This window comes from Cygnus atratus, chromosome 6 (genome assembly GCF_013377495.2).
Source record: "Cygnus atratus isolate AKBS03 ecotype Queensland, Australia chromosome 6, CAtr_DNAZoo_HiC_assembly, whole genome shotgun sequence".
Taxonomy (NCBI): domain Eukaryota; kingdom Metazoa; phylum Chordata; class Aves; order Anseriformes; family Anatidae; genus Cygnus; species Cygnus atratus.
This window is the reverse complement of record NC_066367.1, coordinates 3834369-3857426: the sequence shown is the minus strand read 5'-3', so window position 1 is coordinate 3857426 and position 23058 is coordinate 3834369. Positions and strand designations below refer to the sequence as shown.

At 41.9% G+C, this 23058-nt stretch overlaps 1 protein-coding gene across 3 annotated transcripts; it reads right to left on the bottom strand.

Annotated features, from left to right (window-relative positions):
* Positions 1-326: 326 nt before the first annotated feature.
* Positions 327-22999, bottom strand: STAT1 (signal transducer and activator of transcription 1). 3 transcript variants are annotated; one of them, XM_035572428.2, is made up of 24 exons: positions 22754-22999; positions 21612-21740; positions 20848-20992; positions 19551-19649; positions 17616-17711; positions 17339-17417; positions 16349-16440; positions 15594-15745; positions 15147-15305; positions 14209-14301; positions 13651-13710; positions 12466-12495; positions 12290-12383; positions 11377-11418; positions 10778-10861; positions 10510-10608; positions 9855-9990; positions 8020-8075; positions 7511-7605; positions 5529-5668; positions 4099-4284; positions 3431-3506; positions 2868-2970; positions 327-2264 (listed from the first exon to the last, which is right to left on the bottom strand). In XM_035572428.2, exons 1-24 carry the CDS (start codon positions 22828-22830, stop codon positions 2241-2243), a joined length of 2346 nt encoding a protein of 781 aa, XP_035428321.1. In that variant the 5' UTR covers positions 22831-22999; the 3' UTR covers positions 327-2240. The 3 variants fall into 3 exon arrangements, with proteins under 3 accessions (XP_035428321.1, XP_035428330.1, XP_035428334.1); XM_035572437.2 differs by having other exon boundaries at positions 2895-2970; positions 22754-22931; XM_035572441.2 differs by lacking the exon at positions 22754-22999 and adding an exon at positions 22218-22516.
* Positions 23000-23058: the final 59 nt, after the last annotated feature.

Below are 23058 nucleotides of genomic sequence, written 5' to 3'. Positions count from 1 at the left end.
AGTGGGCCAGCTTGATAGATCACAAAGTTCAGCGGCAGGTCGATTATTTTGCCTTTTAACTCAAATTAGAAATTCAAGTAGAACCTACTGAAGTTTGGTTGGGTAAAAAAAATAGCGATCTGATGTAAGCAATAATAAATTTAACAGCCATATTCTGCGAACTCAAATGCAGATTGACCTACAACACTGCAGTAGATTAAAAGCATCTATATTGCCTTAAGTACCAGAGCTGTAACTGTTTAGTTGTGAACAAAGAAACTTAAAATGAAATATACAGTATTGACAGACACAACGTTATTAGAATAGAAATAGCCAAAACCCATGAAGAAGGACACTTCCATTTATTTAAAATGACAAAATAATATTCCATTGGAAAAAAAAGATGATTTTGGGACTACTGGCCATGTAAAGACACAGTTATGAGTAAGGCTGTTGTTTTAAGTCTCACAAGAAAATTTCATCCTGGTTGATAAAAACTGAAGTTTAAAAGTAATGAAAATAGACTTGCATATAGAACATTGGTACAAGGTGTAGCTCCAGGGAAAAAAAATGTCTGATCCTACATTACAATAAAGGCTCACATTCAGCTATTCATGCAAAGACTAAAGCATTAGGTCACCAGTTGTGATATTCTGTTAGCCTCAGTAACCTAGGGTACCAAAAATAAGACAGTTTAACAATACTTTCCATTTAAGTACATACTTTGCTGTAGGCCCTTCAAATTTTCTTTCCCTTGAGCTTTTGCAGGGGCATGGTGGTCTTCCTGGGCAGAATACACTAAACTGAACTAGTTAGTTATTTTCAAAGAAGCAGCCGATCAATTCAGCATATCTGAATGGTTGCAAAGCAGCTCTGCAGTTCCTGAGCCATGTTGGCCAATGCTGTCCTCCCAGGCACTGGGAAGGGATAGCAGTAGGGTCAGAAGCTACGCTAGCAACTCTACCTGAACATGGGGGATCCAGCATTCGTGTTCTGGAGTCCTTCTGAGTGGCTGTATGCAAATTAGCAGTCTGGACTAATACATGCCCTTAGTCCAAGAGATGCACTGCTTTAAGACAACCTTGCATCTTAACTGAGTTGTTAATTATCTTCAAATGCGCTGAAAAACAAATCTGTTCCTCCTCTGACAGAAGCACAATTTTATGCCTTAGCAGCAGGATATGCTATCTTTAGTACCTATTACTCAATATAGCTTTTCACTTTCCTGTGCCCTCTCCCTAATTGCAAAATCAATTATCAAAGTTTGTTGAGTCTTCTAGCTATTCAGCAATTAAATGCCCTGTTTCATAGTACATGAGAAAATTAAGTTCCATTCCACCTGGCATGTTTTACTGTAAAAGCTACCACTGACCGGATCTTCACTGTGGTTAATTAAGCACAGTGAGTAAAAACAAACCCATTTTTTACTCTAAGAGTAGGTTCTTGTTTTGTCTGATAGTGCTGCCAAACAGTATGACTGCAATCTGTAAAGCTTTAGTCTTGATTGTTATACATTGAGCTGCAAGCTCAGCATGTGCCAATACAGCTTCAAGGTGTTTTCGTAAGTGCTCTTTATGTGAAAGATTGTGCGAAACATCCTACCCAAGAAGACTCTGCCTTAAGAAACAAGCAAAAATGAAACGTGGATAACATTTTTTGGCTTATGTTTTCCTGCAGAGCAGTATGCCATGCTTCTATAAAAGAAACCTAGGCCAAACTTCAGTATCACACAGGTTCAGTGTGGCATATCTACCTGCAGCATGTTTCTCTCCTCCCCTTTCTGTGATGCAGAAAAAGATTCAAAGCTGTCAAAGTTCTTCAGAAGCAGAAGGTGCAAGCTTTCTGAACAGAGAGCCTCTGCAGAAGAACTAGCTTTCCTCTGACATCCTTTCATGTACAGCAAAGTACTTTAAATGTTACATTTACCAAATTCACTTAAATGCACGTTTCTCCCCCTCACTCTTGTGAGGACCCCTCTTTCTTATCCTTCTCTCTTCCTTTGCCCTGGCACAGTATACTGTCAATGGGATATTCTTTAATGAAACTTTAAACAAAAATTGTGCGTATATGGAGCCTACTCAGACTGCTGCTTATATTCCCACTAGTTAAAAATTGTGGACCTTCAGGTTGAGAAACGTATGCTTTTAATTACCTAGGGCCTTCCCAAAGAATTGGAGTGAAGCTTGTCACCAAGTCATTGACTGTAGAGCAGGATGCGTAAGCTAATCAGCTGGTTAATGATGCAGTCAAAAGCTCAACCTTTAAGTTGAATATGCTGAACACATCTGCAACAAGGAAAGTACATGTCAATTATACAAGCTAAGTAAAGCCCCAGTGCTCTACAGCCTTTGCTGACCATGGAGCACAGTGAGGTCTTCCCCAAATATACTAAGGTGTGAATCTGGTGCTCAAACTGCTGTGGGGTGGGTGTGTGTGGGAAAGTCATCCCTTAATTTAGCTTTATTTTTTTTTCCCTTTAGTGTAATAAAAAGATAATACAAGTCTGTTAACAGGCACTACCTTAGAGGTACAGCAGTGCTTCAAAGCTGTGTGCCTACTCCAGCTTCCCTCCCTATCCCCATCACCACATGAAGGACTACAACATTATTATTCCTTCCGCCCGCCTGTAAGGGGAAGGGGAAACGTTTTGGAAGCTTTGCTTTACTGTTCCTCACTACTATCCCCACTGAAAAGTGCAAACATCAACTTAAAGCAACCAAGTTTAACTCTCAGTTCCCAGTTTCTCTTCACATATTTGAAGAGAAGCATTTGGAAGTGGTAGCTTGTGTCAACTGGCTGATGTATTTTTGAATGGGGAGGAGAGGAGTGAGGGGAGGAATGCAAGTTTAGCTAAATCTTCCCCCAAAAGGCTGGTTTATGATGTGTACCACAGTGTCAATCTCCGCCGGACCCACCATCCGAGACACCTCATCGAACTCTTCAGGAGACATGGGCAGCAGATTTTCTGGAGACTGGAGCCTAGAAGGGTGGCTAATAGGAAGAAAACAACAGAGATAAAAGATCAACCTTCACTAAAGAAGTGAGGCACAGCTGGGCTACCATGGCTGGCTCAGAGTGCAAAAGTTCCACTCATGGGCTCTCTTGAGAAGAAGACCTAGCCAAAAAGAAATGTACCATGCTTTGCAAAGCAAGCATGGCTTTCAGTGAACAACAGGAATACATGGAGACCTACTTTCTTATCAAACAAGCCCAACAACTGTTTAAGAACTTGCTTTTCATGGAATTATTAGCTAGTGTGACTGCCTACAACTTTTTTTTGAATGTAAAAATGTCAATTGTTTCAATGACAGCGGTTCATGAATGTGGCATGATCATATCCTCAGAGAGGAAAGATTTGTTAGGGGCACCTTAAATATCATGAAGATGGGTGAACTACAGCTGAAAACTTATGCTCGGTTCCTGGCAATCCAGCATTTACATGGAAACTTACACTTCAGAAACAGAGATTAACTCAGTCTTGATGTAGCCGTTTCCCTTGGGACCGTCCAAATCCATAGGCTCTGGGGCTTTAATGAGAGAAAAAAAAAAAAAAAAAACCTTGTTTTTTATCAGGTTTACCTCCCATTGCCATCTTTTTTGTTCCAAATAAAGCTTGTGACCCTAATAATACAGAGGTCTTTCTTGTGCGTTTTATAGCACTATGGTTAATTCATTTCACTTTTAGTCAGATTTTGCTTTTTGCTTTTTCCTTATTGACACTGGGAAACAAAACCTCCCCTACAGCTTCAAGTACTGAGACCACACAGCCAGTCTCAGTGTAGTGCAAGAGTCAAATATGACTGTCGTGGTTCCAGCTGTTAGTGGGAACCTACATCTCTAAATACATCACAGGCAAACAAAATGAATTAGCGGGACAGAGACATTTTTTTGAGCTAATCAGAACTTGTGTTGTTCCTCTTTAAAAACAGACTTCTTCTTAACCTACTGAGTAGCTCAGGTGCCTGTTCTTCATCTGAGCAGCACTCAAACTTTAGGTTAGGCTGCCAAGACGTTCGATCCAACTGCTGCCCTTTCTTTCTATGCCACAGGAATTACCCAGTTCCCACCTACCTCAAGAACAAACACACTTATGCTACGTGAACCGTTTATAGCACTCACCCTCCTTAGGCCTGGAGTAGTACTTGCCAAAGGCATTGTCTTTGGGAATATCTGGGTACAGAAATCTCAGTGGATTTTCAGGAATGTTCTCAGCTGCCATCACTTTGTAGTTGCGGATGATATCAGGGAAGGTAACAGCAGAGAGCTCCTTCTTGGTGTACGGTTCTACTGAATGGAACTGGGGCTCTACAGAAGAGAGAAGAAATGACTCTTAAAGGTGGTTTCAAAGCTTTTTCTAAAACTGTCCAGAAAAGCTGCAGGTCAAGTGAGCAAAAGGCTTACTTTCAAAGTGAGCACACCAGTTTTGAGGAGTAGGCAGGCATTTGGGAGGGACAGCATATAGCGATGGCTGTAGGTGTGTTTTGTGTTCAGAGTGATGGGGTAACCTGTCCACGGAAATGAACCACAGTATTTCATGAACTCATTGAAGCTGTGCTGCCTTACTGACCTTCTGCCAGATGATGCCATTCAAGCTCTATTGCCTATTAGAAACTTTGACCCTAGTACACCACTGGGGCTCTTAGGAAAAATGGAGACCCATAAAGCCTTCCTGAAAGCCCCAAATGCTAGCACCCTTCTTTGCTCAGTTTTTGGATGCCTCAGGTATGAAGGCAACAAGGAGAAAGAAAAAAGAGGTGATTCAAGTACACTCAGCACTTTCTCCCCCAGCTGTTACAGGTCTTGGGCTTATCCAAGTTAAATGTCAACAGCTGCAGCATCCTGGCAGGTGGGGTTGATTTAAGCAGTGTGATAAGGGGAAAAGCTTGACAGGTCTCAAGGGAGGTTACATGTTTTTGCAACTTTAGAGCCTCTAGGCTTCCTTGAAAGACAGTGAGAGAAGTGGCCTAGGTAATAGTGTTGTCAAGTTGCTTGTCTGACCATTCCTGGAAGCAGGAGGAAGGAGAACTGCAAGGAAAATGAGGTAAGTGAATACATGGTTCATCTGAGAAGAACAAGAGAAGGAAGGAACAAATTGAATGAGTTAAAGAAAGATGTTCAAGAAAAGAAGTTGCATACAAGATGAAGTAGGGCAGAGAACAATAGTCCGGGGGACTGAACAAGGCTGCGGTGAACAATTCCTGGGAGAGAAACAGCTGATGGGGAAGGTGATACAGGGCTGGAGAGAGGGAGAGAGGCACAGATTTGTGTGTGTCTGTACACAGCCCAGGTGGTTTGTTCTCAACAAACTTCCAGGTCAGAAGCAGTATTGGGGAAGTTTTAATAGTTCTACTTAATCAATTGTATGGCTTATGAACTGTACCCAGTAAGGCACGGATCTACTGTGGTTTGTGGCCTGTAGCTTGTAAGGGTGGGACTGCTGGGTGGTGTATTGCATTGGTTCTCTGTGTGAAAGAGACGAGCGTAAAGACTAAGTGTTCTGATGTAAGCATATGTTTTGAAGATCAAGGCGTTCTCTGTTACCAACTTACCGTTTTGAGATCCTTCTACCCAAGTAAATGTGATTGCTCCCTCTCTGCTGCTTTCACTGAACCTTAGTAAGAATGTTCCTGGACTTTGGTCCTTCAACAGAGCGCGTTCTTTCTCTTTACTGATGAATCCCATGATGCAGCTGTAATGTCAAAAAGAAAAAGTTGAGTTAGCATCTCAATAAAAAAATAAAATAGGCTGTGCTGGTCTAGCTAGGAAAACTAAAAAGCTTTTGTCATTTTAAAGAACTGAAGTATTTATGAAAGCCTCATAGAAAGCTTTGTCCTGTGAACAGCTGGGAAGTGAGCAGGACTGGAGCTGCCCTGTGGAAGCCATGAATCATCTCTGCTCTTCTCATCACTTGTCCTTTTGCTTGGTGGCTTACCCAAATGTTTTTCTGAGCTCGCAATAATATATACATATATATATTTTCTATCAAAAGTAGGCTGTGGAGGTAGAAGTCAAGTTATGTGTATGCAATAGGGTTAAATCCAATTTTAACTTCAAAACTGTATTAAGGATCAGTGATTTTTTCCTCTTCAGCTGATGAAACAAAGCTTGCTAGCTACCAGACTGCATCCATACATTTGAGTGATTAATTTTATTCCTTGTGCATGTTATCTATATCACTTGTTAAGCTTGTGTAACTTCTACCCCATAAATACATTATGCTCAGCAAGTTATTTGTGTAGGCAAGGAGGCCCATGTGGAAGTAATTCGAAAAAATAAAAAACAGGCTGGCCTGGACAAGTACTGGTAGGGAGTTGTATAAGCCAGCAATAGGTCAGAACTCTGATCAAGCCCCCCCAAAAAGGTCAGAATTTCTTTGCACTGTTAATTCCTCAAAGTACTTTGTTAATAACAATAAAGGTTTGAGAAATAGCTGTGCTTCTGTGTATTGCTAGGGAAAATGCTCTTTGCACAAAATCTACTAAATAAGCATGGTTTTGTTTAGAAACTTCAGGTGTCTTATTCTGTCTTTTAGATAGCGTGCTGTATGTAACAAATATGTTCTGTGGGTAATAAGTGTACTTTGCATAACAAGTCTTCTGCCTTCCTATCCCTCACATATGAAGAAAGGCAAGTGTTCTTGTAGCTGTAATGCGTAGCAACGTGCATACAAGGGGAGTCTGTGAAGCTGTTGTGTTCTTGTCATCTGCTCATTGTGTTTTAGGCAGTGAAACAAGGTTTAGACTGAACTCATCTTGACCTAGGGGTAATAATTTGAAGTCTGTTGAATGTAGTAAGAGCAAGTCTGCAGACTTGTGGGATACTCTGCAGCAAGTGAGCTGTTAACAGGATTTCATAATGTCTGAGCCTAGCTTAAATAACCAACTACAATGCACAGTTGTCGTTGTAGCCAAACCTGTTTCTGGCACAAGTTATTTCTGAAATCTGCAATACCAGCGCTCAAGGTTTGCTAAAATAGTACTAAAGGATAAATGAAACTGATTTTCAATTTTGCACAGTCTTATAACACTACTGGTAAAGACTCCTTTCTGGGCTGTTACTGCAGATAAAGTCTGGCTGCTGCCACCTACAGGACACTCACAAGTACTGTTTGTGGGTTTCTTTTTTTTTTAAGATGGATGATCACTTTATGAATTATACTTTGTATTTTAGTCTTCCCTGACAAACACAAGACAGGCTCTGTTCTGTGGTGTGGGAAGAACCTACTTATGGTGAAAGAGACTCTACTTAAAAAGGAAAAAAAAAAAAAAACACAACTGAATATTCAGAGCCCTTCTCTTCTGAGACTTAAATAGCACAGCTTGGTCATCCAATGTTTTTGCTTTAAGCAGTTGCCTCAGTCAAGACTTCCTCACTGCTAGAAATTGGTTGCCTCAGGATTTTCTGTCTGTGAGTTGCACTTGACTCGATCCCAAGTGTCAGTACAATCTCCCAACCTGATAATGCAACTGTTAACCCAAGTGAAAGCTTTGAGGCAATGACCACATCTTTGTTAGCTTCATTCAGGTCTTACCCATCATTCCAGAGACACAGGAGATGTTTCTTAATAAGCTCCAGAATCCCCTCAATCCACAGCCAAAAAGGGAAATTTTTGTCATTTATATTTTCCTGAAATTCAGAGGTAGGGTGGGGGGGAGGAGAATGGAGAAAATGAAGCATGAGTTTTGTTAAATGGAGAGGAAGCAAGCTCTCAGTCTCAGTGCCATCATCTTCCTGCTTTTGCATATTTCTCCCCTTTTCTTCTCCAACACCCCCATATTCTTCTCTTTATGACTTTTCCCCTCCTTTCTGTGCCGCTATTAAAGAACAACAGAAACTACTGGGAATGAGTCATGTACTGAATCGTAAGGCAAGAGGCAGTGAGAGAGAAAAGGCTGCCTGAACCTACAGTACTCACAGACGTGACTGGTTAACTCTTGTGCAACTGACTATGCTGGTTTCAGAACACAGGAAAGGATCTGCTTCTGGCCTGGGCAGGAATAAATAAATAAAACCCTCTCAGTTTTTAAACTGAGTTCATACCTTGCAGAATCTTGTCCAAGGAATAAGACCATCATGAGCTCCTCCGCTTGTTGGCCCTGAACAGAGTAAATGGACATCAGTCATGTTCCGTAAGTTACTTAAAAAGACTGAAAGGAATTAGAGGAGCAAGTTCTGAGTGTTAACTTGCAACTCTGAAGTGGTGGGCTAAGAAAGGAAAGAAATGGAAGGCTATTGCATTTTATAGGCTACTGGAGGGAGAGCTTGCAGAGGTCCCCTCTGAAGAAGTTCACTGCATGAGACTGACCAAATGTGGCCCCCAGAGTGCAATGCGCACCTTGCCTAATGGGAACTAATTCATTCTGACATTTTCTACGCTGTACTACACCTAGTATTTACTAGTTAATTCTCTTCCTGGAAGCATTTTGCTGTAGAAGATTTTTTTTTTTTCAAACTATAAGCTTTTATGTAGGAGTTGAACAGACCCTGCAACTTTTTTTTTTTCCTGAGATTAAGAACTTTTCTGTTCTCAACTCTGGTGACTTATAGGCTTTTAACCCAGGAACTCTGACTCCTGGGTCTGCCCCAACCATGGACTCTTCTCATTCCTGTTGTAATTACTCCCTCTCCTTGTTTTAATGTCAGTGTTTCATAATTGCATCAAAACTTCAAAGAAAATCCTATGCCATGACTACAGTAGCTTTGTGGACCCTGACTGTATTCAGGGCACAATTCTTTCCAGTACAGACCAAGCTATGAATTTCAATAAAGACAGAAATCTTCTTTTCCCTCTCATTTCTTTTTCTTTAAAAACAAATTGGGCTAAGGAAGCTTGTTTCTGATACTGCTAATATTAGAGACCAAGAGATCAATGTTCACATCACAAAAGCAGTAGGTGAGTTGTATCCTGGCACCCTGTTAGATTCTGCATCCCCTTGCATTAAAGGATCCTGAATACATAATGTTCAACGTCCTGAATTTTTTTTTCCGTGGTGAAATACTTTTAGCTGTAGAGATGAGACTTAAATAGCATCCTTACTGTTACCAGAGCTTGACAAAGATCTCTTAAGTTCTGAAATAAAGTTGACCATAGAAATGTCAGAGGTTGCTTTGTCTTCATTATGATTAATCAGACTAACAAAAATGAGTCTCCTTACAGACTTTTAAAAGGTAACCTATTTAAATTAAGGAGTTTTTTTTTTTTGTCAGATCTTATGTCTCTGGGAAACTAGAGAAAGGGAATTAAAGAGTCTGGAATGTTGTACTTGATACCTAGACTTCCTAAAGCGCTTGAAATATAAATGCTTTCTGAAACCTAAGGAATAGGGGAATATACTGAATCAATGGTATTTTATCCTGAGTCCACTATGCTAAGTCAGTAGCTGTGATGGGTGCCCTGTCTATCAGGCAAACGGACCAGGAGTTTAGAGAACAAAACCTATGGCTGATGATGCTTTTACTAAGGACTCTGGCCTGGGAGACATTTAATTTGGCATCTCTTAATAGTTTCATAGTGCCTGCACTTTGGTATGGCATCTCTGTGTATACAGTATAAACGTTCCCCGTAGCTGAGGACAGGTATATCAATACATGTTTACTATGTATGTTTAGAACTTCTTCGACAGGCAGAAGTAGCTCCAGCTAGCAATGCCCTATCGCATGAACTCCTAGGATAGGACTGCAGATTTTTTCATGACCTGACCTTCTTTTGCAAACTCTATCAAGTGGAAAGCTAGAAAAAATTGTATTGCTACAGTGTGATATTGTATAAGGGGAAAAGGCTTGAGAGGAAGTGAAAACTTAAAACAGATTGCAGAAAACATAAACTGGCCATCTGCTTGTTCAGTGGAACTAAAAGTGGTAGAAGCAGACCATACCAAGTAGCTTCTCTCCCAGCATGCTCAATTGATCTGCATTAAGGCCTCTCTTTGTCACAGAAGAAAACTGCCAGCTCAGAACTTCAGAAAGTTTAGACCACTTTGCATAAGGTGGATTCAGAAAGAAGGACAAGTTCTAGAATGGAAGGGAAAAATACAACATACAGTTAGTAAACATTAACTTTGGATTGCCACTTGAATTTATGAAAGTGCAGTGCCTGAACAAATGCAGATGTGAGAATGTATGTCAGCTTGAGACAACCCTCAAAACCTGACTGCTATTCTGATGGGGACTCTTTACCGGGAAGAGCAGTTTCTGGGACTCTGCTTTGGGTAGGTCTTCTCCCAGTGGGTCAGATTCCCAGATCACAGGGTTTGCATTTTTGAACATTTATTTGGCTTCTCACTGTGTATACTGAATACAATAAATAATTTCCCTTTGTGGGTTCCAAACACTGCCCTGTTGGGGGTAGGGTCAGTAAGTCATTCTGCCTCCCTCTCCATGCTCAAAAGCTGTTAGCAGTCATCTGCAGGGCAAAAATGTAGCAGCCACTTGCATGCAACTGATGCTTAAAACCTACATTAATACAATTTCAGGAACTGTGGAAGCTCACCTTGCACAGAGAGGTAGAAAGGTTTTTTGTTTTGCAAATACCTTGGGGTCAGTAGACAGCATGTTGAACCATAAGATAGAAGCCCATCCGCTTGGAAGCTGGCTCACGTTTGAGATCACAACAATGGGAAGGGACGTGGTCTGAAAGAGACACAGGAGGAAACATGTCAGACTATCCTGTATCCCTGCTGAAGTCCTTCTTTATAGTACCCACAAACCTGTTTCCATCTTAATTCTCTGCTCGTACTGTCTTAATTGTCATCATCAGTGACAGAGGAAGCTAATTCCATCTCTTTCATTTAAGACATACCTCAAGGTCTATTACTAAGCCAGGCTGGCACAGCTGTGTCTCAAAACTCAGGGAATGAAGTTCTTCTGTTACGATGAGAGGACCCTTTGAAGAAGGAGGAAAAATTTAAGAAAACCTTTCAGGGACTGAAAAAATCTTTCAGGGCCTGAAAATCCCTAGAGGGGAGGGGAAGGGATTTATTATGGGAAAACCCTTTTCTCTGAAGTTGCTTGTTTTGGGATGCTCCTTACTCTGGACTTCAGAGATGGTTTACAGGCCACAGTTAAGTGATAATGCTAACTTCCTAAAACTGTATGTTATAATGGGTACTTTATTCATCTCTTTTTGGCTGCTACCAGAAGCCACAGAAAAATTTCTCATTTCTGCAAAGTCGCGTTAAAGCTAGATGCCAATGAGGGAGAGTTGAGAGGGATCATTCTGGCAGTAGTTCTCATTTGCAGACGTTTCCTACATAGGTAACTTCTTAGAAACACCGAACTTGACTGGTAGTCTGTCTCCTGTGTGTTTCTTCACGGGGCTGAGTGGAGCATTGTCTTAAATGTTTGAATGTCATCTTGGTGTCATGCAAAAGCTTTATGAACAAGGTTAGCGTTGCATACCTCATTTGTTCTGCTTCCTGCGTTTTTCTGTTCTTTCAGTTGCTGCAAACAAACAAAGCTGTCACTCATTTACCTTTTTCACAAATGAAAGCAGTAGTGGATGCAAATGCTTGTGTGCCCTAGCTGCTCAACTGCATATAAACTTGCTGCACCAGTGTCTGGTCCTATTTGTTTCCAAGCTGTGAAAGTGAAAGCATTATAATGTATACTACTCTTTTATAACGCATTCAGCTGTGAAAGCAGGTACTGTGTCTTTATACAAGAGGCCTTATAGCAACAGAAGCAGTACGAAATCAGGAAGGATCAGATAAAATACTGGTTTATCGAAAGTACACCTCTGAATTGAACAAAACTCTGGACATTAGTAGTGTCCCTTCTGGACAATGAAGGGAGACTTCCATGTTATCAGGTTCAAGACTTGCATTTTTTTCCTTTTTCTGTTGTAATGATGAAACCAATCTGATTTACCTCATAATCTGCAAGTTAGGTGTTTTATAGTCTCCTGAAGGCACTGAATTTCTTGTAGTTGCTCCCTCTTAGACAATTTTCTTCTTCCAATGCCAAATATCTTTAAATTACTCTATGCTTCTCTGTCTATGGATCCTCCCCTGAAAAGCCCAAAATAGTTCTTCTAGGCTTCTTTCTCTTACTCCTCCAACATGCTCATTACAGGATAAGCGGTATGGCAGCAAATACTTTTCATTGAAATAGGGCCAGAAAGGCAATCAGCAATAAGTATTTCAGCTGAAACAGGCCAAAGATTTTGAAGAGAGATGTTTGTTCACAGTTCCTTTTTTTTTTTTTTACGAAAGTAAACGCTGACTTCAACAATAAAAGCAAATTGTCTGCTTCCTACCACACCCTCTGCCCACACAATTAAATGGATATGTCAATAAAAGAAAAAATCCCCTACCAAATGCCTGAACTCTGCTGCTAGACTTCCGTTAGTAGATTCTTCCATGTTCATTACTTTTGTGTTTGTTCCCAGAATATTAAATTTCCTGAACCTTCACAAAGAAAAAAGAATTAGAGGTCTGAAATCCATTGAAAGAACCCAACGTTAGTATATCAAACTGTGATGCCACATACCCTTTGACTGAGTTCTTTTCGCTTACATCTCTGTCAAAAAAAAATAAAATAAAATCATCTAAAGATTCTGCCACAGACACAGCAAATTTGTTTTTTAATAGCTGACTGAGAACTGGTAAAATGCTTCTGTGAAATCTGTTGTGCAAGAGTCAATTGGTTCAAGCAGTCAAAACAAACATTGCCTTACACAAGCTATCTTTTTACTGAGGTTCGTGCTTTTTTTTTTATGGGTGCCTAGGTTTTAACTCTCTCTCTGAAATGAGATATACTTTCTTTAAATCTGCTTTTAAACCACATCACTTGCTGAAGAAATCAGTGCATCAATTAAATCAGTTTTCCCACCACTCACAATTCTACTGAGTTGCATTATCTGGTACACTTCTCAAAGCCTCTGCTTCCAAATAAGAATTTCTTTTCTTTTCATCCACTCCATGCTAGTTTTTGGACCCTAGAGCTGTTTCAAGCGAAAAGAATGGCCCTTGAAGACTCAAATAGGAAGACAAATCCCTTTTGTGCCTTTATAGCCACTGTTGTGACTTTGGAGAGTCTGTTACGCTTCCATGCCCTTAAAGCAAGTGTTAAATTCACCCAAACTAGGTTGTTTATAAAGAGCTGAGCTTGCTTGTGAAAGTTCAGGTAGAAGCCTGTATCGATTACTCTAAGATCTCACTAGTTGAAAACATGTTAAAGGGAGAAAGTTTATACCTCTAATGCAAGACAGCTTTAGAATTAACAGATTCCTCGCTAAGGGCTATCCAAAACACAGGATATTCTAAAGACAACTGAAAAGTAGGGAAGCTATATGTGCCTGGAAACAGAGTTCAATTCTATGCTTTCATCTCTGCTTTCTGTGCTAGCACAAGTGAAACATCCACAGCAGAGAGAAGTGCTTCAGCCGTGCACATGCTGACCAAGTGCTGTTCTGTGCCCAGGCCGACCTAGCAGTAGTGAGCTCTCCTCAGCACACATGAACATGGCTGGCAGTAAGAACTTGAGGCCTTCTGTCCTTTGTGACATGCCACAAAACTGGGGAGAAAGACTTAGACCAGGGGCATAGGGGAAGGATGTGCCTATTGTGATGGAGAACCAGCCTACTCCAACACTTAATATGACTGCCTTCTGGATTTCTGAACATGAGGCCTGCTTAGCTTTCTCATAGAGAAGAATGAGAAAAATGCAACATACTTATCAAACAAAACTTTCACTTTCAGGTTGTAGTTCAGTTCCTGCAATTTCACCAGCAATCTGGAAAGAAATTAAAAACAAATAAATGACTGAACTACAAAAGACAGCTTCTCTGCTATAGCGCTGCTTATCACAGGTATATTTGAGCAGCACAGCTCAGCAACATGTATGGGCCCCAGGGGTGCTCCTGTAGGTAATGTGTTACAAGGTAATGTGTAGTGACAGGATAAAGTAGCAGTGTCTGCAGAACTGACCCAAGTTCCTGCTTTAGAGGAAAAATAGACTGGCAAATGAGTTACTTTGCATGGAAAAAATAGCCTGCATGTATCTGATCTACTATCTGGTTGTATTTCTCAGACACTCAATTGTCACCACGCCTAGTAAAGGGTAAAACCTGAATGCAAGTTAAACTATGATAGAAGACATCCCCCTGCCGCTTGGCACTTTGCTCATCCCCTTGACCTCAGCACTTTGGCTACTGTGTAATGTGTGCACTCCTCCCAGCTGTAGGAAGCCAACAAAATGAAAGGCTCCCTGCAAAAGAAGGGGAAAACATACCTGAGCTTCACAGTGAACTGTACGCCTGTCTTAAGGACTAATGGCCTCTGAGGGTGGGTTGGCATGCAAGGCTGTCTCTCTACCACAAAGGAGCTATGGAAAGAATAGATTAAAGACAATTTCATTTATCAGTGTTTTCTTTAAGGTATATGAAGCTACATACAAAACAAATTTCAAAAGAATGGTGATTTCCTAGTAGTACTGCACACTAATTCATTCTGTTTCAATGGATACAGAGTTCTGTGTGGCTTTCTTTTGCTCGTTTCAGCAGGCCTAGGAATGTTTAAAGCGTAAAGTGACTTTGTGAGCCATTCATGCATTTAGGAAACACAACCCTTAGGTAGGATGGAACTGCTATCTCAGACTTCCCTGAAATCAAACAGTGTGTAAACACTGATGCAACTCACATAATCCAAATGAGGAGCGTTGCTTCACTTGCTATTTTCAGCTTGCTAAATTCTTATGCTTAGTGTTGTAACACACACCCAAGAGCTAGATAAACTATCTAGGGATTCAGTGTTAGTTGCTAGTGCAGGACATAACACATAAAACAGCCTCACTCTTTAAAATAAATAATTAATCAAAAAATAGCTTTTAGTGCTGGATGAGCAGGGGATTGCCTTTTGAACTGGTTATCTTTATGCAGCTGAAAGCAAGAAATGGATTGACAGACGAGGAGCTTGATTTTGTAATTACTGCATGTTGTAGCAAGCTCCTGCTGACTTACAGGATGACAGGTCACAAAACCTTTTCCACAGGCCTAAACCCGTGGAAAGGTGAAACAGGATAAATCTCAAAAAATAGTTACTTTATGTTTGTAACACACTTAGGAAAACCTCAGAAAATGCAAAGTTAGTGTGCCTGAAATCCTGAGCAAACAGAAAGGAAGATTCCATCCATTTATTCACAGTTGCAAAAAGACCCTTTTTGTCTGTTACCTCTGGATAAGCTGTTTGAAAAGACTGTGTGTTCGGTCCTGCAGAACTTGCTTGTTTTTTGTGATGGGATCGGGGTCATAAGTAAGCTTCTGCTCCAGTTCCTCAAGCTTTTTGAGCTGCTGACGAACTTGCTGCAGGCTTTCAGCAACAATGGTGAACCTACAATTACAGGGTGTCATTACTTTTAGCATGTTTTTTGTATTGTAATAATGTTGAGACACCAGCAAGGTAACCGTCTCTAAGGTCTAAGGAGTACACAGTGCACAAAGAACACTTTTGCACTGGAAATGTGGTGAAGTAAAAAAAAAAAAAAATCAGTGACATGTAGTTACGCTGTGACAGAATGAAAGCGCATAACATAAATAATCAGTGTATTTGACAGATCTGGTGCTCCTTCGTAACACACTTCAAGTGTTTGGCCAACCCAGTCCTTGTCTGGAGACTTACCAGTTCTGTAGCTGGTCAAGGCAGGCATTGGGTGGGCCACCAATACATGCAGTCTGTTGTCTGTGTTTCCACTCCACCAGCTCCTCATTAATAAGAGCACTCTGTGTGTGCTCTGTGGTGTTCAACAGCTGTATTATCTTGTTCACCACTTCCTATAGGGAATGTTAAATTACCCTGTTTATTAAAAATTTTTAATACAAAAAAAGCTAAGTGCTGTTTTAGCTAATTCTGTGTTTTGTAAAACTTTGCAAGGACCTCAGAGTAATAGTTTCTACCAGCAGAGGATGTTTCCCATAACATCTACTTCTTTTTAGCTGGAGTATTTGCTAGATTAAGTGGAGAAATGATGTATATTCAGTATTCTAAAGAGCCAGTGTCCCAAGTATATATTTGGGACCACCCAGTGCTTGCTGGAGACTTCAACACTGCAATAAGAATGAGCAGCACGCTTAACTAAAACATAGCTGTAAACATCTTAGTTGTTTTTTCCTCAAAAACATGATCGATATTGCGTTAATTTCTCTCATTGTTCTTGTAGCTTTACCTAACAGTTTGATAAAGAAAGGCTGCTAGAAGAGAAATATAACTGCTTAGTGATATTCTAGATTTCCAGGAAGGATTGAGAGAACAAAATCCAGCTTGAAGTGAGAGCAGAAAAAAATTGCTATGATTTGATATGTCAACCTAATGAAAACAACGAACGTGCATTCAAAATAAAGTGCTGTTGCCTTCTGAAAAGAAAACTAATGCACTACCTTTCTCTTGATGTCAAGTAACAAGAACATCTTCTTGAGATTCATCTGTTCTTTCTTATATTCCTCCTGTGACACACCATTGGGCTCATGCTCTGTAAAAATAAGTCCAAACTGTGAAGCTGAGGCTAAAGGGCAGCAGCAGGCCTTGTGAGAACAGAGAAGTAAGCAGGGGGTGAGGGAAACCACGGAGGAAGAGAACTTCATGGCTAATGTCAACTGAAGTATATCTGCAAAGCTTAAGGGAGGAAATATTTGGGCCTTCTAGATTTTTTTCTCTTCTCTCTTTTGAAAGGACTCTCCACTTACAGCATCAATGCAAGACAAAGTATCTGATATGAGTTTGCTTTTGATGTCATTATTTTAAGTGGAATTCTTTATTGTGTAGACGTGCTTTTTTTTCCTCATGCTGACTTCAGACATGAATCACTCATGTTACCTAACCTGGAAACTAAAGTTAACTCTTACTTCAAGGGAGGATATTTACAGCCCTCTGAGAGAAGCCCATGCTGATAGCTCCCATACAGAGGCCCTACTGACCTTAAGTTAGAGGCTCCCATCCACTTGTGGAAGTGCACCAACTACAAAGACCAAGACTATGACTCAAGGTAGTAGTCAGCCCTCTTCTATGGGCTAATCGACTGTAAATTTGTGTTGGAAACTGAAGGGTCTTTTGTTCGTTTGTTTTGAAACAGAGTCAAAAAGATCTATAGAATGAACCCTGTGTGGTCACAGAGTCTATAGTGTTTGCTATTTCTAGGGGCAAATGGAAGTCAAGGACAAAGGAATGCTGCGTTAGCAAAAAGGCTCCCTTGTAAGATCAGATTAAGAGAATCCATTTTGGGGAATTTAGGCTTCAGCAGAACTGATGAGGGAGGGACGTGATCAGTAAGTTTGGCTGCATATCATGTAGTTTAGCTTCCTGACATAAGACAGCAGAGTTTACTCTTATGAACTGCATGCAATAAGGCACATCCTTGATAAATTACTCACCTCTATTCTGCAAGGTTTTACATTTGAAGTCATATTCATCTTGCACGTCCTCTAATGTCTTGATGTCTTGTTCCACATCCTATGAAGTGTAAATGAAGGTGGCCACAATGAAGGTGGCCACAATTACTCAATATTTTCACAAGAGTTTAAAACCAAAAAACCAATCACCTTATTTTTACTTGTCACTTTAAAAAGTCTTTTATGCACTGAAAGCTTTTCAATGTGTGTGAATCAATAAAAATAGCTTTAAATACAGCTGTAATCATACTATACTTACTATAACACTGTTTTTTACAGCCTTAACTTTCGTGTCAAGTTCCTTCTGTTTGTCCAGCATCCCAATCACAGTGTTCTGTACGCTCCCCACTTCCATCTGAGGGAGGCAAGTAGAACAAAACCAGAAATCAAATCTGAGTGAACCAAGAGTAGTAGCGTTTTTTTTTGTTAATGCTAGTTAGTGGCTTTTGTTAACAAATAGCCTCACAAAGCATTACTTATGAGAATAAGTCATAGCAAGGTTTTATAAAAGAGTTCAAGTGAATTTGCAAGGAACAGGGAGGATTAAGAAATTCCTTTTGTGTAGTGATGCTGCATTTTTCATTATACCAATAAAAAGCTATAAACACTGTTTTCTTTGCACAAATCCATTCTCCTATTTTGCTTATTTTAATGCATTTTTCTAAATATATTCCAGGAAAAAAATCTGTGCTGAAGGCTGGATCACATCTATGTTAAATGTTTCCATTCAGGCAATGGGGAGAAAAAGGCTAAGAGGGAGAGCAAGGTAGCTTGGTGTACAGGCCAATGGGATAACCTCTTATGCCATTTATTTTTCCTACAGGACAGTAAAATAAATCTTAGATCTCAGTATAGCTCCTTTGAAAGCTGCAAGCTTTCATTTAGGAAGTTTATGGTATTACTTCACTCAGCAAGAGTTGCACTAACTTGAAAGACAGGATTTTTGTTCCATGTGTAACTACTATCATAGAATGGCTTGGGTTGGAAGGGACCTTAAAGATCATCTAGCTCCAACCCCCCAAATCCAATCTAATACTATGTGTATTAGACATGTATTGTTTTTCCAACGCAGGACAGTCAGGGATGCATTGTTGCACTTAAGCTGAGGTCATCTAAAGAATTTATCTATAAACTGGTAAAGGTTCCCCATCACAGACTTAATCAGGCTGCCAGGACAATCTGAGCATACCCTAACATAGAGGAGGTCTTTGGTTTTTATGATGCTTATAATTATGCTTGTTTTGGGAAATGAGAACCTTTGAACTTACTAGAAAGCAGAGGTAGGGCATGGTGTTTTACATAGTGTCAACAGTAAGTACAGGAAGATTTTGTTTCTTTTTCTGATTTGGACCATCTGGCATGCTGGAAAGGCAGTTCACGCTTCTGTGTCATGAGCCAGAACAGAAACTGACAGCTGTACTACAGCTACAAGGCATTTGGGAGTGGCTTTGCCAGAGTGGCTTTTTAGAGAAGCTATTTTGGACACAGTTACATTAGGCCCATTGTTGAAAGCCAATGCCCGAATGTGCTCGGTTAGTCATCACTTCATTACTACATAAGTGGATTACATCTAGCTACACAGTCTGCATGACTTTCCCTACTGCAGAATTCTATTGCGATACAGTTCTTGGAAAGGAAAACATGACATGCATTGTCAGAACTGATGAGGAAGGGAGAAACGTATGGCTTTACCTATGGTTCAGAAGGAAGAAATGAGATTTTTCTTTTTTTAAAAAACAATACTTGAAGGTAACTGGGCAGGAAGAATGCAGCATCGCTTTCACAGAAAACCACCAAAGCTCAGCTGGTCAGTACAGAGTAAATTGGGAGTAAAATGCAGAAGAAAAAAGCTAGAATCTTGAAGAAATAAGGGAAGCACTATTGATTAAATAGAAATAGTGCTTGATTTAAAAAAAAATCTGATGAGCACATCAGGTCATACTACAGAGGAATTAAAAATAATTTACCTTTTACGTTACCCAAGGAATCAGAATTACTTTCTGGTGCTTCCTCCTCTGAATACTTCATACAGCTCAAACTAACTGGTACATGCCAGTGTTTACTCTTCCATATTTAAAAATCATGTTAGGCAAAGCGGAAACAGCCTGTTTGCTCTTTGTCTTTCTCCACTCTCTGTCCCAAATAATAAGAAAGGGCAGATACGACTGCAGTAGACATCCCAAGACTAACTTACCTGATTAGATAACTGGGCACTGTTCAGTATTTTCCTTTCTTCTTTCAAACAGTTGTAGATGATCATTGCCATGTGTATTGGGTCTTCTTGGAAGTTATCCTGCCATTAGAGACAGGCTATTGTTAAAGTTCATAAATGTAATCGCTTGTCTTCCTTTAAACCAATTGGCAAAAAGTTTGTGACTTTAAGCCTTGAGGCACTGGTCGTTGTTTGCTCCAAGACTACATGAAGCGCAACTGCTGCAACTATCTAAGAGAAGGGTTTTCTCTGCCTGTTATTTCTGTTAGCTTACGAAGAGACTGTGGGACTTGTCTCCAGCCCTTCTCCATTGTTTTGTGCCATTACTGGAAGAAGGCAGAAAATAGACTGTAGTCCTAGAGACAGCTTCTCTTCTCTTGAGACCCACCCTTCCATTCATTAGAGCTGGAGCTGCTGGCTTTGAAGGGCTGTTCTAGTTTGATGGGGGCAGCTCTTGCTCAAGGATGTAAAGGGGAGAGGTTTGCTGCCTCTTAGGAACACAGGAGGCTGGATACAAATTCAGTCTTCCTGCTTGACACACATACCAAGCTGAAACATGCTCTAGGCTGAGTACTGCCTTGGCAGTCACTGAGTTGTCCCAGCCCTCTCGACTGAGAGGCTGGTCCTGTTCTCAGAAAACACTCCCTCAGGCACCCACCCATGGTGAGGATAAGCTAAGTGTGTGGGAAATCAGATGTGGAGGAGGTAACTGCAGAAGATCCTCTAGCACAGAGCCCTGCAGGGAGGATGGGACAACTGGCTAAGGAAACTAATGAAGTCCACAAAGAATATGTTCTGCAGTGCCCCACTACCAATCACTCGGTCCTTTTCTTTGCCGGTATGATACATGCATAGAATTGTTGTATAATGACAGGTCCCCTGCTATTTGTTGTGATTCTGTAGTTCTATGGAAAGGATTTCTTCCACTGTGTTTCTTCTGCATCTTCTTTTGACTTGTTAGGACACCAAAGAAACTAACTGAGGAAAGCATGGGGTAAGTGAATGACATTCATGTAGGTGCTCCAAATATACGTAGTCAACACCTTACTAACTTTCTGTATCGACAACTCTCAAACTGTAACCGTACTCTTACTGAAACTAACTTTCTAACTGTAGCCAATTTAAAACGGAGAATAGGAATGTTTGAATTCTGAATGCTTAAATTCAGGTTTCTCAAGTACGTTGTGAAAAATTCCTCCTGGCAGGGTAGTCTTAAAGACATCCAATTGCAGTACTGAAGCCACTCAAGCAAATACACAGGCACATGTCCCAGGCATACCTGAAGGTTACGCTTGCTTTTCCTTATGTTGTGTTGCAGCAGAAAGTTGTTTTCTATCAAAAATCGACTGAACTGATCATCGAGCTGTGACAGCAGGTCGTGGAACAGCACCGTAGCAAAAGAGACATTGTTGGCTGCATGTTCCCTAGAACAATTTAAGGCGTGCTTGTGTTAAGTGCTTCCAACCAGTGTTCAAGAAACTCATGCAGGAGTACTTTACTATTAACCCCCAGCTCCAGTTGTAATATGCGCGAGCAGTAAGAATTACCTTCAAACATAAGCCACTTTTATTCTCTCACCTTCTGTTTCACTTTCCTTGATAGAGAAGTGTTCCCTTTCCTCTGTGCTACTGTCGCCACATTCTGTGTGACTTCATTTACCTGTTCCATGCATGTCAGGAAGCTAAAAGTGACCCTGACACACATGCACATTGTTCTACAGTTCTGGAAAGACACTCCACAGAAGCTTTGGAAAAAGTACAAAGCACGTGACTAGCAAGAGCCTGAGATGCCAAAGAAACCGATCTGTCTTAAAACAACCCCTTCTTTTAGGGGCTAAAGGGGATTATGAGATAGTACGTGTTACTCTAAATAGGCTACGCTCCTGCCCCTCTTTGGGTCTCTCAGCCACGCAGCTACTGAAATGTCCTACCAGCAAAGGTTCCCCTGGCAGCTTGCTTCCCTAGCACATGCAGAGCTACAGGCTGCAGCAAAATACAAGAACCCTTCTTGTCACATAACCCGGAGGTCGTTTTCTGTGCTTACCAATCCTGGTTTTCCAGCCACTGTGCCAGGTACTGCCTGATTTCCATGGGAAAGCTGTCATCATATAGCTGGTGAACTTGCTCCAAGAACTTGGAGTCAAGTTGCTGTAGCTGGTACCACTGAGTCATTCTGGGGAGGGGGACAAAAATCAGTGTAAATAATTAATATTTGGGCTGAATTGGTGAAAACTCAGCTTTTCATTAAAAATGAAGGTGTAGGAAGGAAAAGTGTTTCCAGCCAACAGAAGCATGTTTTGTATGATGATGCTTTGATATTGACGTTGTTCTAATTAAAACAGAATTTAAGAAGAACTGCAAATTAAGACTCTCACTGCATTATTTGATGAAGAATAACTCCAAGTTAAATTACCCTACCCTATGAAAACTGGGATTTCTTTCCTCTGAACCCCTCTCACAGCATTTAGGGTACTAGCAGTGTTACCGCTCTTTCTTGTGTAGTAGGGATGTGGGAGTAAGCAGCTGTGCACCTGATACTTGTACAATACAGGACTTCTCCTGTGATTCCTGGAAGTGGAAAGAGTCTGTCTGGAAAAGCAGAGACTCTTCTGGGGGCTCGCTCCTCAGGTACTGTTGCATTCGCACTTACCTGCTTTGACAACGGACTGGATCTCAGTCACTTTAAGTGAAGACCTTTTGGAAAAACGTTCTGTGCGTTGTGCTTTAGTTCCAGTGCTCAGACTTTCAGGCTACATTCAAGCAGACGCGGGTTACGTGAAGTTAACCGGCAGGGCCGAGAAGCTGTGCACTGACGCTTACTGCAGGGCGGCCGCGAGTTCCGTGGCTGCAGCAGCGGGGCAGGTAGAGGTCCGCCCGGGGGGAGCGCGCAGGGCGCTGAGGTGAAGCCCCCGCCGGGCCGGTGAGGCGGCTCCGGGGAGCGGGGCGCGGAGGAGGGCTCTGCCCGGCAGCCGGGGCCGCGCGCAGCGGGCGGGAGGCGAGGCGGGGTGCTCGGGCTGGGGCTGCCTGCCGGAGGGGGCTCGGGGGAGGCGAGGGAACCCTCGGTGAGCCGGGGCGCGACCCGACCCCATCTCCCCGTGCCCGAAAGCGCCGGGGGAGGGCAGGGCCCCGGGCGCGGAGCCGGGGGGCGGGGGCCGCTGGGAGTGCCCGTTGGCGGCGCGCACTTACCCGTCGGACGAGGCAACCCCGCGGCTCCGCTCGCGCCCGCCGCCGGCGCCCACAAATAGCCGCCGAGCCGCGGCCATGGGGGCTCGCCGCGGGGCCAATGGGAGCCCGGCCCCCGCCGCTCGGGCCAATAGGCGCGCGCGGCGGCGCTCGGAGGCCTCGCCTCCTTCCCCTCTCCTTCCGCGTTGGAAGGGGGGAGGTTAGGAAGGAGCGCGGCGGCCGGGGCGGGCGCAGCGCGCAGGCGCGGGCAGGCTGCGCCCCGCGTGACTTCGCGGAAAAGCGGCCGGAGCCCGGCAGCCGAAACCGAA

What these genes read in the sequence shown, in the direction of transcription:
- STAT1 (XM_035572428.2), bottom strand. Translation starts at nt 22,830, where the DNA reads ATGGCCGCGGCTCGGCGGCTATTTGTGGGCGCCGGCGGCGGGCGCGAG. An exon ending in CAGTTCACTGTGAAGCTCAG is followed by an intron (nt 13,711 to 14,208) that starts GTATGTTTTCCC and finishes ATTTCTTTCCAG; the next exon opens with ATTGCTGGTGAAATTGCAGG. An exon ending in CAGCAGAGTTCAGGCATTTG is followed by an intron (nt 11,419 to 12,289) that starts GTAGGGGATTTT and finishes GTTTGTTTGCAG; the next exon opens with CAACTGAAAGAACAGAAAAA.